The sequence below is a fragment of the Amblyomma maculatum genome, chromosome 10 (genome assembly GCF_055883805.1).
Source record: "Amblyomma maculatum isolate TAMU_Amacu chromosome 10, ASM5588380v1, whole genome shotgun sequence".
NCBI lineage: Eukaryota > Metazoa > Arthropoda > Arachnida > Ixodida > Ixodidae > Amblyomma > Amblyomma maculatum.
Window position 1 is genome coordinate 144413566 of NC_139353.1, and position 19183 is coordinate 144432748.

At 48.9% G+C, this 19183-nt stretch overlaps 1 protein-coding gene across 1 annotated transcript in view; it reads right to left on the minus strand.

Moving 5' to 3' along the window:
• The window catches only part of LOC146177626 (uncharacterized), an 83975-nt gene that overhangs the window by 63058 nt on the left and 1734 nt on the right, over nt 1-19183 (minus strand). The window contains exon 2 of the mRNA XM_084581168.1: nt 15214-15381. Coding sequence (XP_084437294.1) covers nt 15214-15381 — 168 coding nt within the window. The remainder of the gene's footprint in view (nt 1-15213; nt 15382-19183) is intronic.

Consider the following 19183-nt stretch of genomic DNA (forward strand, 5'->3'; position numbering starts at 1 on the left):
CCTTATTAGAAATCTACTTCACCTTGGGGGTTTCCCCTAAATATTGACCAAGACTACTTGCTTTTGGCAAGCACGGTGCGTGCATTATTTAACCACAAGCCATTCGGCCGACTCCAGATACTACTTTTGTAATGGTAAGTGTTATTTAATTAGTCAGCAGATAATGATTTATTTACCTGGAAAATGAGCCCCTCGCCCCAAACAATTTTATTATTACTAAAACGACTGAATTCTGCATTTGGCTTATCGGAGTAGACAACATCAAGTAGCGTGACCCCAGAATCGAGCTAAAACGAACGACTGGCTCTACTGTCACCGACCTGTCTGACACACTGCACTTGTTCGCTGTCTTCTGATCTGTGTCCCGCTTTCTTACGACGCGCGTTCGTTCCCTTTCGAGTGCAGTCTAATCAATGTTAGCGTCAATGGCCGCTATCAACACAAAATACAAGCAGCTTACCGGAACGAGAAATATAAGATGGATGGGGCCCTGCTTTCATCGGGCACAAGACCTTTCCGTGCAAGGCTTTCGGATCGAACCTTCACGTGAAGCCCTTATCAATAATCCCGAAGTTGCGAAGACGCCATGACTGGCAGTGCCGGTGAAAGGCGCGTTCAATGACTATAGAGCTGCGACCGACCATTCGAGACGTATTTATTCTGGCCATCTGGTTTCCTCGGCAGTCACGTATACGACTGTACGAAAGGTAGTGCAAGAAGCAGAAAACACGATGATACCTCGTGCTATTTCATTATCGCTTGCCGGAATGTAACCTTTGTCCGCGAGAAGCAATAAACGCGCACAGACAGTACTGGATACCAAGACTTGGACGAATAACGTTTACTGTAATGACATTTGTCAAGCAACAAGATAAGTCCGAGATTTCAGTCTTTATCTACCGCATCTGCAGGCGACCAACTTCTGGCAAAAAAAGAATGCGTAGCTCTACGGCGAGCAGAGGACGCCGATTCGCCGACGTCGTGCAGCGCTGAGCTGGACGTGCGCCGGTCGCTGGGTTCGTCATGTGACCAGGCAGGCGTTGATGCAGTCGTCGAGCGTGTCGAACCGGTTCCGACCGGCCAGGCACAGCTGGTCGTAGTACTCGCACGCGTTGGTGAATGCGTTGTAGAACCACAGCACCAAGCGAGACAGGTTTCCGCAGTGCTGCGACACCGGAGGCGGCACACATCGGTTCACCGCGTAGTTCGCTGCGACAAGCAGTGAGCGTCAGCACTGAAATTCCGCCAACACCGGTGGAGACTGAAATGTTGAGTGTGGTGCCTGATTAACTGAGCGATAGCTGCATTTCCCTCTATCGTTTCTAGTTTGTGATTGTTCATCTGAACACGTACGATGCAACAACGGACACACATGAAGACTTGTGCCGCGTATTTATATTCCGCCAAGAGCAGAGTGCACCAAATTGCTGTAGTCTCCAGATTCATAAGAACGATTTTAAAAAATTCACTGCGGTGACCTCTAGATAGAAACGAAATTTCAACGTACACTTCGAGAGAAAAAAAAATATTGTGAACCGTTTGGGGTCTGGTAATTAGATTCAAATGGATTACAAAGAGTGGTTGGATTTTTGCACATAATCATCTCACAATGCAGAGTAAAATGTAACACGTCTTCATACAAAGACTGAAGACATAAAGAACTGAATAATAATTTGTTTTGTTCAAATCTATATAAAAATGGACGAGATAAAATGCTAAACTAACACCAGGGTCGAAATGCTATCTTCCGCATTCAAAAGGAGGGTGCTAATCTAGTGCGCCACAACACCAACGGTGCTGATCGCTACTGACTGCGATCATAAATTCTAAACTCTTTCAGAAATGTTTAAATTTCCGAATACGTGACGGGGCAGACTTGTTGAATAGTGCAGAAAATAAAGTCATAATGGACACCGAGCCCAACCAATAGGTAAAAAAAAAAAAGAAAAGGTTGGGGAAGGGAACTGAAGAAAACAAGTAAATTTAAGACCGGTATCAATTACATAAACGTGCAAGATTGCAGGAGGAGAGCCAAATGATTAAATAGTGCAGCAGTCAAAAGATGGTGAAGTAACTTCATATGGTTTGTGAGAGACACACCTCAGGGACCGAGGAGAACCACCCTTTATAGATAAATATGTTTGGGAAGGGTGCAACAGAACAACGGAGAAGAAGGGAGTGGTTTTGTTACGCAGATATACCAAAGGACCAATCGGAACAGCATAAAACCGGTTCGTAAAGGACATGTCGGGGATTCAAGAACAGCGGCAGTAAAAATACATGACTATGGGTAGCCTTTTATGGACAGAGGACAAATACAAGCAGGAACATTTGGATCTGGTTAAAGGTATCAAATGGTTTCGAGAAGAGACCGAGATAATCCTACAAGGATCATGAATGGACACATCGAGGATGGATACACCTACGGCAACGGGAAATGAATTCTAGAACTCTGTGAGCAGCTCAACTTAGTTACTATGAATTGTCAAACGATGTGTGAACGATAGATCACGTAAGAATTCCGGAACAGGCAAACAACCGTTGATTACTGCTTAATGTCATCAATAATCTGCAGTCCTCACAAAAACGGAAATAGATGAGGAATGGGTGTACAGCCTAGGAAGTGACCATGAATGCATCAGCCTGCATATGGGACGCCTGATCAAAAGGGAAAAAAAATCAGGAAGCTCAAAAATCAAACTCAGTTTTAACCAACAAGCAACAAGAGCTTTGGGGAAATTATAAATGCCGTGTATAAGAGTTATTATATAATAAGTTTGTCCAACTCGTCCGCATAAGAAAAGACAATTGTAAAATGACTGCAAAATAGAGAGGAAGCCTCTAAGCTGTGAAATGTTGAAATTAAACAGACAATCAAACGAAAACCGATGGCTTCCAGAGAACACGGAGAAGCAAGGGCGCAGTTTTTTAAATATGAAATAGGCAGAAAATGGGAATTCGATATTGGAAAAAGAAACTATAAGACTAGAAGTGCAGATCCCCAGTGCAGGATAAAACAAAACAGCACACCGATCCATAGATGACTGAAGTGTGCTACCAAGCAAAGAAATAAACGGGAGGGGGGAGGGGGCTGTGAAGAAATTTTGGAACCATATAAGCTGTCTGTGTAAAAAGAGTCAAAAGGCGCAGGGACAGATTCAGGACCCCAAGGGAAAGTTTCTAGAAGGGGACGACGCTCTAAGATACATTACATCAGCTATATAGCTATGAGGTGCGATGATGAACTAACCTCGTCTAATCCAGAAGCAGTATCAGAAACCATAACAGAAGGGAGCTTAGAACTCACTAATCTTAACTCCAAGAAGGCGGAGACAAATGTTCCTGTGTACAGCAATAGGGATGTACGAAACTGTAATCACTGTTTAATGAACTTGTTCCAGGGATCAAGAATACGTTAGTAAAGCAATTGGAAACCACCATAAAAATAAACAAAATCACGGCAGCCGGTTACAGACTTGAATCAATTAGTAGAATCAAGATAGGAAGATCATTTAGACCGATAACGATGCCGTCATTTACTTACAGGCTGGCAATGCAGGCACTAAATCGATAATTCGAGCAAAGATACAAGGTAATAACGCACTGGGATAACTGCAGAAGTGGTAGGAGCCAAGGAGGAAAGCAAACCGTAGTTATCTAGCCCTCCTGGGCGTAAGCGATGCGTAAGCCAGTGTAAGCACGAAACTTCTGTGGAACATGCTAAAATCTGAAGGCATCGATCCACACCAAAATCAGTTACCAAAAGAAATATACCGAGATAATAAGAGGGCCAGAAACAGCCACCCCTATCCCCAGGTGGTCGAAATTACTCCGTAGCCCTCAACTACGGCTCCCCTTTCTCTCTTTCTATTGTCACTCCCACCCTCCCTCCCTTTTCTTACGGCGCGGTTCAAGTGTCCACAGAGCAAGTGTGACAGATACTGCGCCTTTCCCTTCCTATGAACCAACCAACCAACCGAGATAAGTTGAAATTGCATGGGAGGTTTAATAAGTACGTCTACTCTAGCGGTGTGCAGAGGACTTAAACAAGGTTGTCGACTATCACGGCTGCTGCTTATGATTTATATGAAGACCATAGAAAGTACGTTGCAAGAGAGCAATCTTAGTTTTAATATCTCGTGTAAAATAGGCGGTATGAACGTAGAATAAAGGTTTAACGGCTTTTTTGATAGCCAGGAAGATTCACAAGCATTGGTATTGGTGAATAGGAAGGAGATGCTCTTTTAATTTTCAACGCTATTAGGTCGAGTCTGATGGTATTCAACGATTTCCCTGATAAAAAGCTCACAAGTGAAATACAAAGACTGACAGGAAATAAGTATCTCGGGGTATGGACAAACGAAGGAGAGGTATACATGGAAAAACATGAACAAGCCACCAGGGCGAAGGGACAAAGGGATGCCACGATAATGATACACAGAGCTTTTTGAGGGAATACAGCTGATAAGAGGGCTGAAATGCATTTGAAGAGCAATAATGACATAGACAGGAAAGGCAGAAACTGGGCCTAAAAATCAATATATTGTCGTGACGCTGGGGCTATGGCGACCCGGCCTTCACTTGGTAGCGTGCAGAGACTCCGGGTTGAAGAAGGACTGAATCTTTGAAGTTGGTAAAATATGTACAAGCAGGTTTACTGGCACTTTGAGAAAACGTATTTACAAGAATATTTACATGAAGAAGAAGGGTACATCAGCAAAATGACAAGCGTTAAGAGTTCATAGCGAGAAGCGACTGGATGAGCCGTTTACCCAGGGCCCAGAGCGACATTTCGTGCTCTGCAGCGTCCTTAAAAACCCCCTATGTCCAGCCCCTCTCTGAAGATGCTGACCAACCAAATCCAGGGCACGCCCCTCAGGTATCGGCATCCAATCGAACACATCACTGCACTGATGGTCTGAAGCACTGACTGGTCCGGCATTCATTCGTTGGGCGTGATCACTTGTTGGCGGGAAAAGCTTGGGAACGGCGAGGAGAGGAGGTACATTTCTATTCTTCAGCAAAGAAACCACAGGCTGGTTCTGGGGGTTTTACTTCTCAGAAACCCGAGTGCACGTGGCGCCGCATAGGGCTCCCAACATGGTCCCTTTTCGACAATTGCAAATCTTTCCTGCATTCCCGGGAAATCACTTAATGGCCGTATGAGTCATGCTCTTCTCTTGTCCTGCACGTCAGCGGACATGTCACTCTGTCGTCTCCTTTGGATAGGAGGCATTCATCACTGGAGGATAGCACTTCTCGACTGGAAGGGTGAACAAAAGAAAGCACTTCCTGCTATTTCCCGCAGGGGGACGTTTCTTTGTGTTTTTCCAGACGTTCTCTTGACAGGGCCAATTTGGCATTTGCAGGTTGTCCACAAAGCAAAACATGCTTACAAAACAGGATTCCTGGAAACAGGCTCACTTAGAGCCAATGGACCATCACCACATATTCACAAAACTTTTCCATGCCCACAGGCGAACAATAGAGCGCGCAAATGCGGATGCTTGGTCGTAACAGCCTCCTCCCCCGCCAGAAGAGACTCGGAGGGCAGCAGCCGCAGCTGCTGCATGAAGAGACGACTTAATGGCCTGCACGTGAACGCTTGAAGCTCGCTGTTGCTTGTCGCGTTGTCTTGATTGTTGTAGGCCAAATTGCTCGAGCTGTCTGAAACTCAACCACATGTCGAAGCAAGCACTCGGCTCCCGTCTGAAGAGACCAGGTCAAAAGAAAACTGCCATTGTTGTTCGAGAAAAGCCCACTCTCAAGACGTTCAGGACCCACGTATGCCTCGAAAACCAAACGTGCTGCTTTACATAGTCATCTATATTCAAGCGCACGAAAAAAAAAAAAACCTGATTATCAATTTGGATACATGGTGAGGAACATCTCGGACCGCTTAGAAAGAGCGGCTAAGCGCGTCCGCATTCCCATTTAACTTCCCCTTTTTGTATCTTATTTCAAAATTGTACTGCTGTAAAATCAAGCTCCACCTAAGAAGGCGACTGTTCTTCGATGTCGCAGTTTGCAGCCAAGCCAGGGGACAATGGTCCGTCTCTACGGTGAATTTGGCCCCTCCAAGATAGCACTGCAATTTTTGAATGGCCCATACAATGCAAGCGCATTCCTTCTCTGACGCGCAATAAGCCCTCTCTCTAGAACTCAGTTTTCTGCTCAAGTAGAGCACGGGGTGCTCATTACCGTCGTCATCTCTCTGGCAGAGAACAGCACCTAACCCTCGATCACTGGCATCACACTGGACCGTGAATTCTCGGCCATAGTCTGGAGCTCGCAATACCGGACGGCTAATCAGCACAGCCTTCAGGTTTACGAAGGAGGCTTCCTTTTGTTCGTCCCAGACTACATTTGTCGGTTCTGTCTTGCGGAGAGCGTCGGTCAGAGGGCTAGCCAAAGCTGAATAGTTAGGGATGTAGTGATTGTAGTACCCAGTCAGACCCAGGAATGCTCGAATTTCCGTCTTCGTGCTCGGCCGCGGGTAGTCTGCTACCGCAGAAATCTTAATCTCGCTGGGTTTCCTGAAACCTTGACCTACATTGTGACCCAAGTAGTCCACGGTCGCCCTTGCCAGGCAACATTTCTCGGCCTTTACGGTTAGTCCAGCTTGACGCAAAAGGCTCAGTACAGCTCTTAGATGTACCATATGGTCCGCCCATGAGTCGGAAAAAACCGCAATGTCGTCTAAATAAGGCACCGCGAATGTTTCACACCCCTTTAAAACCCTATCCATGAGTCGGGAAAAACAAAATGGAGCATTTTTGAGCCCGAAACTCATCATTGTTGGCTGGTAGCTGCCCGTCGGAGTGACGAAAGCCGCGTATCTGCTGGCGCGTTCAGTGAGCGGTACTTGCCAGTATCCTCGAGTAAGGTCCAGCGTAGTCACATATGCCGCTCTACTGACCTGTTCTACTCTCTCCTCAATATTCGGAATAGGATACACTTGATCCCTGGTGAGAGAATTTAGCTTTCGGTAGTCTACCACAGGCCTAGGGTCTTTACCTGGAGCTTCTACTAAGATCATAGGCGAAGCATAATCGCTTTCCGAGGGTTTTATTACTCCCAATTCCAGCATGCGAGTTACTTCCCTATCCAGAATTTCTCTTTGCCTTGGAGAAAATCGGTAGCACCTTGATCGCACTGGCACGTCTGAAGTCAGCTCAATATCGTGCTCAGTCAAATCAGTTCTGCCTGGCCTGTCCACGAAGCAGGCCTCAAACTCTGTTATTATCTCGCCCAGATCGGACAGCTGGGATTTCTTTAGTTCTCCTCTCTGCTCCGTCTTTTTGAGAAGCTCCTGAGCGTTGCTTCCTTTTCCGCTGAGGCAAATCAAGTTGTCCCCCATCTCCTCGGGAAGGTTTAACGTTAGATTTACCACGGCTTCCCTCTGCACATAAGGCTTCATAAGATTGCAATGATAAATGCGCACTTCTTTACGCCTACCGGGAATTTTCACTGCGTAGTTAGTGTTAGAAAGCTTTGCAACGACTTCAGCCGGTCCTTCCCACTGTACTTCGAGCTTATTCTGCCTTGAACTTCTCAGCAACATCACCTGGTCCCCGATACAAAACGTCCTTTGACGGGCTGACTTATCATAGTACACCTTGGAACGAGCCTGGGCTGACTTCATGCTGGCCTCAACGAGTTCCTTAGTGTTATGTAAGCGATTCAAGAGGTTCAGAATGAATTCTACTACTGTTGGGTCTTCTCCGCGCCCCTCCCAGGCTTCGCGCACCATTCGCAAAGGTGAGCGCAGTGACCTTCCGTACACCAACTCGGCTGGGCTAAATCCAGTGGATTCGTGCGGCACTGACCGCAAAGCGAAAAGCGCTGCAGGCAGGCAGGTATCCCATTCGCGCTTGTTTTCATAGCACAGTCCCCTCAGGACTCGTTTGAGAACAGAGTGCCATCTTTCTACGCTGTTGCTCTGCGGATGATGGATCGAGCTATGCACTACCTTAATGCCGCATCGCTCGAGAAATGAGGTGGTGAGGACACTCGTGAAAACGCTACCCTGATCACTTTGTACCTCGGAAGGGAATCCAACTCGTGCAAACACTGACAGCAGCGAATCCACTACACTCTCGGACGTCACCTCGCGCAGCGGAACAGCCTCTGGAAACTTTGTGGCTGGGCATAACATAGTGAGGATATAACGGTACCCTGACTCGGTCACAGGAAGTGGCCCAACTATATCTATTACTAACCGGTGAAACGGCTCGGTAATGATTGGTACTAACACCATCGGAGCTTTCCACTTATCTTGCGCCTTTCCAACCCGCTGGCACGTGTCGCATGACCGTACAAAATTTTCCGTGTCCTTAAAACATCCAGGCCAATAGTATTCTTGCAACAGCCTCTGCTTTGTTTTCTTTATTCCAAGGTGACATGACCACGAGCTGCCATGGGAAAGTCGCAGTAAGTCTCCGCGGTACTTTTGGGGAACGACTAATTGGTCCCGCTCTACTCCGCGCTTATCCTTGAATAAGCGATACAGCACTCCCTTTCTCATCTCGAAAGAAATATTGTTTGCTGTCTTAGTGGCGCGGTGGCGCTCCCTTATCTCCTGTATATTGGGATCATTGGCTTGCTCTATAGCTAAGTCCTCTCGGGTTCCACTTAAAAGTCTCGTGAGATTACTAGACACTGGCGGCAAGAGGTTACTCTCAAGAACGTCCTCATTCCGCGTCTCATCAAGCTCACTTTCAAGTTGACTTATCTGAGATGCCTCGCTCTCAAAGTTTTCTGACCTGCTATCTTCCGCATTTACCACTGTTTTAACTGCCGTTTCCTCCGCTGTGGATTTTTCTGGAATGAGCAGTGTAGCTAGTTCTCGCGCCTTTGAACGTGTTAAGGCTTGCACAACTCTGTCTCCGAAAAGGATGCCCCTCTTTCGCAGCAGCATGTCCGATTTGTTGGAGAACAAATACGGATAGCACTTAGGAAGCTTTCCTGAAACGGCAGCCTCGGTTGTTAATTCGCCGAAAGGGCCCTCGATGACCACGTTCGCGATCGGCAAGCACACACTCTGTTCCTCAACTACCTGTCGGATCCATGCACACTGCCCTGTATAGTCGGAAGGCGATACATACGCCGGATGGACAACATCCATCGTTGCGGCCGAATCGCGCAGTACCTTGCAAGGCTTCCCGTTGACTACTAGGTCATGCAGGTAGGGTTCTAAAAGCTGCATATTTTCATCGCAGTCCCTGACATACGAGAAAGCAATCTTTTCTTTCCGGCAGTTGACGGCAATGTGACCCTGCTCATTACACCTAAAGCATGTGAGCGGCTTCCTAGCCTCAAGCTTATTCTTTGTGTTCTGCACGTTGGTCACTTCCCCACTTTTCTCACTGCCGTCCTTTCTAGGGAATTTGCCTGAAGAAACCTTCATTTCTTCGTTTCCAACTCTAGCAAAGTGCCTTTCCTGACGGTTTTTCATACTGAACTTGGGATTGCGGGGCCTATCCACTGCTGGGTTGCTGAATTGTCGGCGCGAAGCATACTCCTCAATAAGTTCGGCAGCTTCAGTTGCCGACTTAATTTCGCCTCGGTCCTGTAACCAATTTCTTTCTTTTTCTGGGAGGCAGTTATAAAACTGCTCCAAAAGAATTTGCTCGACTACAGCGTCCCTATCACTGTAGGAATCTGTGCTCTTTAGCCACTCGCCCAAATTAACTCTTAAATTGTACAGGAATTCAGGGTAACTCTCGTCCCTGGACTTAGTAGCTTTCCGAAAACGTTGTCTGAACGCCTCGGCGCTAAGCCTATACTTTCTCAGAAGGCAAGCTTTGACCTTCTCGTAGTTGTCCGCGTCCTCCTTGCTTAGCCGCGCGACAACCTCCGCTGCCTCGCAGGGCAGAACCGTCAATAATCTCTGAGACCAAGTGTCTCGCTGGAAGGACAGTTTTTCGCAGGTTCGCTCAAAGTTAGCCAGATACAGACCGATATCCCCTGATATCACATATGGCTGCATGTACTTTGACATCTTGAAATCTGCCTCCTTGTTGAGAAGAGGTACCGCTAGCTGGGGACAATTGCCCGACCTCTTGCTCAACTCTAGTTCTAATTTCCGGAGCTCAATTTCTTGGTCCAGCTTTTTTGCTTCTCTTTCACGCTTCTTTTCCTCTTTTTCCCACTCACGTTCGCGCTCCCTTTCCTCTTTTTCCCTCTCAAGTTCACGCTCACGCCTCTTTTCCTCTTTTTCCCGCTCTTTCTGCTCTTTTTCCCGCTCCTTCTGCTGTCTGAGCTGTTCCTTTTTTTGACCGATGAGGTTCCATGCTTCACTGAGCTCCTCATCATCGGCTCCCAAATCTGTGATTGCCTTTATAATCAAAGGTTTTCGTGCCAAACCACTTGTATCAATTCCCAATTCCTCACACAATTGCAACAGTTCCGGTTTCTGCAGCTTTTGTAGGTCCATGATCGCTCCGAGTGTCGGCTACTTCCAAAACAACAGTGCAAACTACCAAACCTAAAGGCGTTTCCACACTCTCTTTACCAGTTCTAAAATCTAACCCTGTTCTAGAACCTGGTCCACATCAGAAGAAAAGCCAAGCACTCACCCACACATGCGATCGATGTTCCGAGCTGCCCTCTTGTTGGCCGATTGTTGCTCCTGCTTGTTGCTTGAGATGCCACCTCCGATCACAAGGTGTTGTGGCTTGTAGCTTCAGATCCACCTCCAATCACCAGATGTTGTGGCTTGTAGATTCAGATCCCACCGCTGGTCACCAGTCGTTGTGCTTGCAGATTCAGATCCCAACGCTGATCACCAGTTGTCGTGACGCTGGGGCTATGGCGACCCGGCCTTCACTTGGTAGCGTGCAGAGACTCCGGGTTGAAGAAGGACTGAATCTTTGAAGTTGGTAAAATATGTACAAGCAGGTTTACTGGCACTTTGAGAAAACGTATTTACAAGAATATTTACATGAAGAAGAAGGGTACATCAGCAAAATGACAAGCGTTAAGAGTTCATAGCGAGAAGCGACTGGATGAGCCGTTTACCCAGGGCCCAGAGCGACATTTCGTGCTCTGCAGCGTCCTTAAAAACCCCCTATGTCCAGCCCCTCTCTGAAGATGCTGACCAACCAAATCCAGGGCACGCCCCTCAGGTATCGGCATCCAATCGAACACATCACTGCACTGATGGTCTGAAGCACTGACTGGTCCGGCATTCATTCGTTGGGCGTGATCACTTGTTGGCGGGAAAAGCTTGGGAACGGCGAGGAGAGGAGGTACATTTCTATTCTTCAGCAAAGAAACCACAGGCTGGTTCTGGGGGTTTTACTTCTCAGAAACCCGAGTGCACGTGGCGCCGCATAGGGCTCCCAACATGGTCCCTTTTCGACAATTGCAAATCTTTCCTGCATTCCCGGGAAATCACTTAATGGCCGTATGAGTCATGCTCTTCTCTTGTCCTGCACGTCAGCGGACATGTCACTCTGTCGTCTCCTTTGGATAGGAGGCATTCATCACTGGAGGATAGCACTTCTCGACTGGAAGGGTGAACAAAAGAAAGCACTTCCTGCTATTTCCCGCAGGGGGACGTTTCTTTGTGTTTTTCCAGACGTTCTCTTGACAGGGCCAATTTGGCATTTGCAGGTTGTCCACAAAGCAAAACATGCTTACAAAACAGGATTCCTGGAAACAGGCTCACTTAGAGCCAATGGACCATCACCACATATTCACAAAACTTTTCCATGCCCACAGGCGAACAATAGAGCGCGCAAATGCGGATGCTTGGTCGTAACAATATATCGATAGTGTAATGCCCAACAGCTTCTGGAACGGAGCGCACTTTACAATAGGTAGCGACGCAGTGGAAGTGTTAGTCGAATATGTCTACTTAGGGCAGGTAGTAACCGCAGATCCGGACCATGAAAAGGAAATAACAAGAAGAATAAGATTGGGATGGAGCGCATTTGGCAAGCACTCGCAGATTATGACTAGCAGCTTACCGGTATCGTTCAAGAGGAAAGTATACAACAATTGCATCTTGCCTGTACTCACCTATGGGGCTGAAACGGGGAGGCTAACAAAAAGGGTTCTGTTTATGTTGAGGACAACGCAGAGGGCAATGGAACGGCAAATGGTGGGTGTAACATTAAGAGATATAGGAAGCATGCAGAGTGGGTCTGAGAAATAATTCACGTTACTGACATTCTAGTGGAAATCAAGAAGAAGAAATGGGCAGGACATGTTTTGCGAAGAGCGGATAACCGATGGTCGCTTAGGGTAACAAATTGGATTCCAAGCGAAGGAAAGCGTAGCAGGGGGCGGCGGAAGGTTAGGTGGGCGGATGCGGTTAAGAAGTTCACAGGGATCAAGTGGATGCTGCTAGCACAGGACCGGGTTAATTGGAGCAAAATGGGAGAGGCCTTCGCCCTGCAGTGGGCATAGTCCGACTGATGATGATGATGAATGGTGCTAGTTTTTACCTGCGGAAACGCTGTTTCGTACTTAAAGCGCACCTGAAAAGCTATTTACTAAAACTAGAAAACGCATACGAGTAATAGGTCTCTTATAAGTTCTCTGCTCAATGCAAAAATTCTTGAGCTAGCGTCACTAACACCGAAAATATTGGCGATCAAAAATTCCCCTTGATCTCCCCTTGACTCAATGCACGCCGGTGCGAAGAAAAAAAATGTCGAAAACAAGTAAAACAAGTCGTGATGGCGCCCCACCGCGCTCCGTTTCGCCACGTCACCTGGGAGCGTCCAATGAGTGGGCGCACCCAGCAGCAGCCCCGATGACGTCACATGGGAGTTTTTCACGAGGGAGACGTGTCGCCCTAATTGGTTGCGAATGATCGCCAGGAATACTTTAAAAAACATTGTTTGTAAATTACCGGCTCCACGGAAGACTTTTAAATTTGGCTCGAGTACTCACAAAGACCACGTCCATGCATTTCTTTCACTGGAATGTTGGAGAATGTAACGTTTCAGAGCCCCTTTAAGGGCAGAAGTCCAGTCGGCGTTAGAAATAAATCAGCGAGTTGTGAGAAAATTGGCACCTGGGGCCCACGGCAAAACTACAGATGAGGCAGTACGAGGAAACACCGCAAGGGTCGGTATTATCGCCGTTCCTATTTAATCTCGCCTTGATCAAGATACCACCCAGGCTGCAAGGGATATCGGGACTTAAACATACATTTTATGCTGATGACATCACTCTTTGGGTAACAAGAGGCAGTGACGCACAATTGGAAGAAACTCTACAGCACGCGGTGGATATTGTGGAGGAGCTAGCAGGGGCAGCAGGACTCTCGTGCTCTCAGCCCAAGTCCGAGCTTTTTGTGCTGAGGGACAAACCAAGAGGAATACATGCGAGGCACTATGCGCCGCCACCGCCTTTAGAGGTCAAAGTGGGGGGAGTACCGGTCGCTGAGGTCCAAACGATCAGCATCCTGGGTATGTATCTGCAGACTAACAGTAAGAATAGCAAGTCCTTGAAACGGCTTAAAAATACGGTCAATGCTACCGTGAGGCTAATAAGGAGAATCACCAATCGTTAGAGAGGTGTTAAGGAAAAGGACTTCTGTAAGCTGGTGCAGGCGTTTGTGCTCAGTAGAATAGTGTATGCGACGCCTTATTTGAAGTTGGACGCGACGGAAAAAGGCGAGGTGGAGGCTATGATTAGGCAGGCGTATAAAGCGGCCCTTGGGTTGCCTCACAATGCGTCTACCGAAAGCCTGCTGGGATTGGGGGTGCACAACACCCTAGAAGAACTACGGGAGGCGCACTTGGTGATGCAGCTCGGTAGGCTTTCAAAAACAAAAGCAGGAACATATTGCAGAAAGGGACATATTGGAAAGGATCGGCATTGGAGTTGACGCTCCAGCTGGTGACACTAAAATTCAGATTAGGCGGGAAATGCACAAGGGCTTGTACATAAAACCTTTGCCCAAGAACATGCATCCAATACATCACGAGGACCGCAGGAAGGCAAGAGCCAAAGCTTTACATGCTAAGTACGGGAAGTACAGTACTCACGGATTGAAATAGGACACTCGGAGCGCAAGCCTTGCAGCGCCACGCAGGCAGTGTGGTAAACAACAGGCCGGTTTATTGGCGATCGGAAGGAGCAGTTCTGCTTTTTACATGTCCTCCCCCTCGCGCTATACCACAATGCAGCACCTTGGTTCCATGAGCATCCACGGGCGGCGCTGCATGCAGCGACGGCCACGCGCTCCGAGTGTCCTATTTCAATCCGTGAGTACTGTACAACGGGGCAGTCTGTGTAGATGTCGCCGAGTATAAGGACAACAACGCATTTGCAATTGCGGTGGTGGACGGGCGGGGACGCTTGATCGCCTCCGCATCAGTCAAAACCCACTCCCCAGAAATGCAGAGGAAGCGGCGATAGCACTACCTATTACTAGTAGTAATGCTGACTTTATCTTCAGCGATTCAAAAACAACCATCCGAAATTTGGCGAGGGGCAGAATATCTGTCACAGCGGCGCGAGTGCTGAATCGGGCCACGGGGCGAGGGACTACGGAGGCGGAAATTGTCTGGGTACCTGCACACTCTGGGAACTCTGGGAACGAGACGGCTCACATGAATGCTCGAGGTTTCGTCAGCCTAGTAGGTGAGCCGGACGTTCCGGGAAGGTCCACGAGAGATGGGCTGGTATCCTTTCATGACATTACTAATCATTTCAAACTTGAGCGGAGGATTTACCCACCCCCGGACAAGCAATTGGTGAAGGCGCAGAAATGCGTCTGGCGACGATTGCAGACTAGATGTTTCTTCAACCCATACGTGTTGAGCAAAATCTACCCGGACATTCAGCCGGAGTGCAAATGGTGTCAGGAATTGGCAACCTATGACCACATATTATGGAGCTGCAGCATAGCACCGCCACCGGCGGATATTATGCGTGATCCTTCCCTCGATCGAGCAGTGGGAGGCCGTGTTGGCCAGCTCAGACCCGGTCATACAGACCAGGGCCGTGGAGTGGGCCCCCCAGGTCGCCGTCAGCCATGGGATGATGGCCATCTAACACGGAATCGTCCACACATGCTCTCTGACGAAACTAAAGTTTTTCCATCCATCCATCCATCCATTGAAAATGTTCGCTGAAACACCTGGTATATTCCCTGTAGCAACGTTACTGCCCTGTGCATCCTATGACAAGGAAAAACCTCCCCATAATGTGTTTAAGAGGCCGCCGTAAGAAAGACGGTCCACTCACCGACGCAAGCCTGCTCGCATTCCGCGAGCGAAGCATAGACAAACCGGGAGCCCCTGCATTCCTGCGTCTCTTCGCACTGGTTCGCGGTAACCGGCACGTACGTCGGCAGGATGTCACTGATGTTGCACGGAACCAGCGTCAGAGTGCGGCAGCCCGCCGGCAGGTGCACTGCGCCACGCATTGCGCAGACATGAGCCAAACGTCGAGGAGCTCTTGCACTTCAGTACAACTGGCGTCAACTCACAATATAATCAATTTAATGTGTTCCTACATGACGTTTGTCACTTGTGTCCACCCATCGCCAATGATCTGATGAGTCTCAGTGAAGAAGGCATAAGTTTCATGTCAAGGGGAGAAGGAAGAGAAAAAAACTTATATTGTGCATTATATCCTTTTCATGAGTGGTAACCTCAGTCAAGAGTTAATAATAATGGTAATCTTTATTTGTGCTCAGAAATAGATATGAGAGATAAAAAAATGGGAAGAGAACGAAGAACAAGAAAACGAAAGAGAAGGACGTCAAGCAACGTGCGAGGCTCAACCGAAAGGTGAAAACCATGCGCAGCGCGCCGTTGCAGTCTACTTACAGGCAAAGGGACGAGCAGGCGGACGGACTCTCTCTCTCTCTCTTTCCTCTCTTCGCACTACATGTCCTGCCCATGCCCATTTGCTCTTCTTGATTTCCACTAGAATATCAGTAACTTGAGTTATTTCTCTGACCCACTCTGCAAGCTTCCTATCTCTTAATATTGCCACGTGCCTAGCGCCGCGCGACAGCCGTGTTTGGTGCCGACGACAACGAAGCGGTGGTTGGCACGAGCAGCGCGCTGGTGCTGGACGCTGTGACTCTGTGTTCGAAACGACAAGCCGACCTCATTCTCGGGTCCTTGGCTACGTGGTACTTTCACGGCTCCCTCTGACTTCAGTCGTGACACTGGTGGAGGTGCGATCGATGATCCCTTCTCCTGCGGACGACCCTACGCGGCCGCCTCTCGTGACCACTCCGGTTCATCGTACCAGCCGACGGCTCCGAGGCTTGTCCCCCGAGGCCTTCCCTCTTGACGAAGAGACTCTGGCTGTGGCAACGACACCGCCCGCCCGTACCATGACTGTCCCTTCCACCCCTTCGTCCTGTCTCATCCTTCAGACCCCACGTACCCCTAAACCATTTCACGGTGAGCAGTTTGAAGACGCCGAGGACTGGCTAGCTCACTATGAAAGGGTCGCGACGTTTAACGGCTGGGACGACGCTGCGAAAATGCGGAACGTCTACTTCAGCCTTGAAGACGCTGCTCGGACATGGTTCGAGAACCGCGAGGCCACATTCTCTACGTGGCCGACCTTCCGAAGTCAGCTCCTCGGTACGTACGCCAACAGTGACCGCCGAGAGAATGCCGAGCGTGCCCTGACCTCTCGAGTTCAGCGTCAGAACGAGGGGGTCGCAATGTACGTTGAAGACGTCATGCGCCTTTGCCATCGCGCCGACCCGTCCATGAGTGAGGAGAAGGTTCGGCACCTGATGCACGGCGTCAAAGAACAGCTTTTTTCCGGCCTCGTGCGGAACCCGCCCACCACCGTCGCGGCGTTTCTGGCTGAAGCTGTGACCATGGAGAAACTGTTACAGCAGCGATGCAGCCAGTACGGTCGGCCGCTGAATTCCATATCCACACTACCGCCGTCTGACCGAACCGACTACAATCCCGGGGCAGATATGAGCTCCCTTCGCGACCTCATTCGCACCGTGGTTCGCGAGGAGCTCCAGAAAGTTCATGGAGCTCCTGGCGCAGCTTCCCTGGCCAGCATCATCCGCGAAGAGGTCCAGAATGCACTCACGCCACCAACAAGTACAGTCGTTCCACCACCACCCCCGGGCCCCACCGAGCGGATGACTTATGCTGATGTCACACGCCGCCCAGCCCTGCTACCCACCCCTTCGCCTTACACGCAACCTCAGGTCGCTGTGCACGCTGCGGCACCGCTGCCCCTTTGGGAAGATCGGCGCCAGGCGCCCCGGAAAACTGATCTCTGGCGCGCTCCAGATAACCGCCCTCTCTGCTACCACTGTGGCGAGGCAGGTCACCTGTACCGGCAGTGCCCTTATCGTCAGATGGGCCTTAGGGGATTTTCCCCCGACAGCCCTCGTCCACGGCCTGGTCAGCGGCCTCAGGACATCGCCGAGTACGTAACCCGCCAGCGTACGTCACCCGCCAGTCTGCCACATTCTCCTCGTCGCGAGTCGCGCTCGCCTTCGCCTCGTCGCTCTTCACCCTCTGGGTCACGGTATACCGCTGGACGCCATGGTTCCTCGAGTCCTCATCGGGAAAACTAGCTCCGGCGACCTTTGGGGGCGAGGCCGCCGCACACTGATTCGCCGTAAAGCTTCCACCGCCGCACCGCTCGATTCGCCCTGACGTTGAACGCCGAATTCCTGTCCAGTTTTCGCCGCACAGACCAGATCGCCCCGACGTCGTCCGCATCGCCGACCAGTTATCACCGCCGTGTCGCTTAAATTGCCCCGACGCAGACCACCCAACCGCCGTCCAGCTTCCGCCACCACACCGCTCACTTCACTCCGAACCGTCGTCAACAGGCCCTGGTCTTGGCCGGGTCTCCCTGGACATCCCTATTATCGTCGACACGAAGGAGGTCAGCGCTTTAGTTGATACGGGAGCCGATTATTCCATCCTTAGCGGGCGGCTTACAAGGACACTGAAAAAGGTGATGACGCCATGGAACGGACCAGACATACGTACGGCAGGCGGACATGTGGTTGCACCACTGGGTATGTGTACAGCCCGGGTTACGGTGCGAGGCTGCACATTTGTTGCGACTTTTCTCGTTCTACGCGAATGCTCTCGTGATGTTATTCTTGGCATCGACTTCCTTCGTGAGCACGGTATATATATATATATATATATATATATATATATGTATATATATATATATATATATATATATATATATATATATATATATATATGTATGTGTGTGTGTGTGTGTGTGTGTGTGTGTGTGTGTGTGTGTGTGTGTGTGTGTGTGTGTGTGTGTGTGTGTGTGTGTGTGTGTGTGTGTGTGTGTGTGTGTGTGTGTGTGTGTGTGTGTGTGTGTGTGTGTGTGTGTGTGTGTGGATAATCTTCGATAATCACTATCCAAGAAAACATTTAAAAAAAGACATAAAGTACCATCCCCGACGCTTTCCTTGACCTCGCCGACTGTTGGCTTCTTTCCTTCATGTGTTATAACGAGCACCCTCATTTCCCCTTAATTGATCTGCTTGTAGCTTACGGGGGTCTCGGTTCTGGCAGTCTTGAAGCCATAGGTAGCGTAAGAGGGTTCTAGCACAGCTTTCGCCCTCGCTCTTGATCACGTTCTACGTGACGCTGGCGGTAACCAAGGACGTTCCACGTCCGCCGCTATGGCTGAGGGTGGCGCTGGTGAACACCCTCAAGGTTCGTATACAGACAACATAAATACCCAAGCAAGTAGCAGGGGGGACAGCGGCCGATGTAGCTCAGTTGGAAGAGCACCGGACGCGATATTCGGAGGTCGTGGGTTCGGTTCCCACCATCGGCACGTTGTTTTTTCTTCTACATTGTGTTTAATTATATTTCCCCTAAACAGATTATATATATATATATATATATATATATATATTGAACAAGAAAAAAAAAAACATGAAAGCTGGCGATATATTGAAGGTTTGTGATATGGTTCGTGATCTAGTCTTGCATTCGTTCAATTTGATCTAATTAAAGTGACTTTTAAAGACACCTTGGACGCGGCGAAACTATATCGGAAGTCAGGCAGGCTCGTACATCCTTACATCCTAGTGCATGCGATTGCGAAGCTTCGGAAAGCGCGGGTTAAAATAAAAATAGTGTGTCATTTTAAGCCATTAAAAACACTAGCACTAAGCCTATAAGATTAATACTACATAGAGTGCTGCATAGAAAATTATTTCGATAGGCTG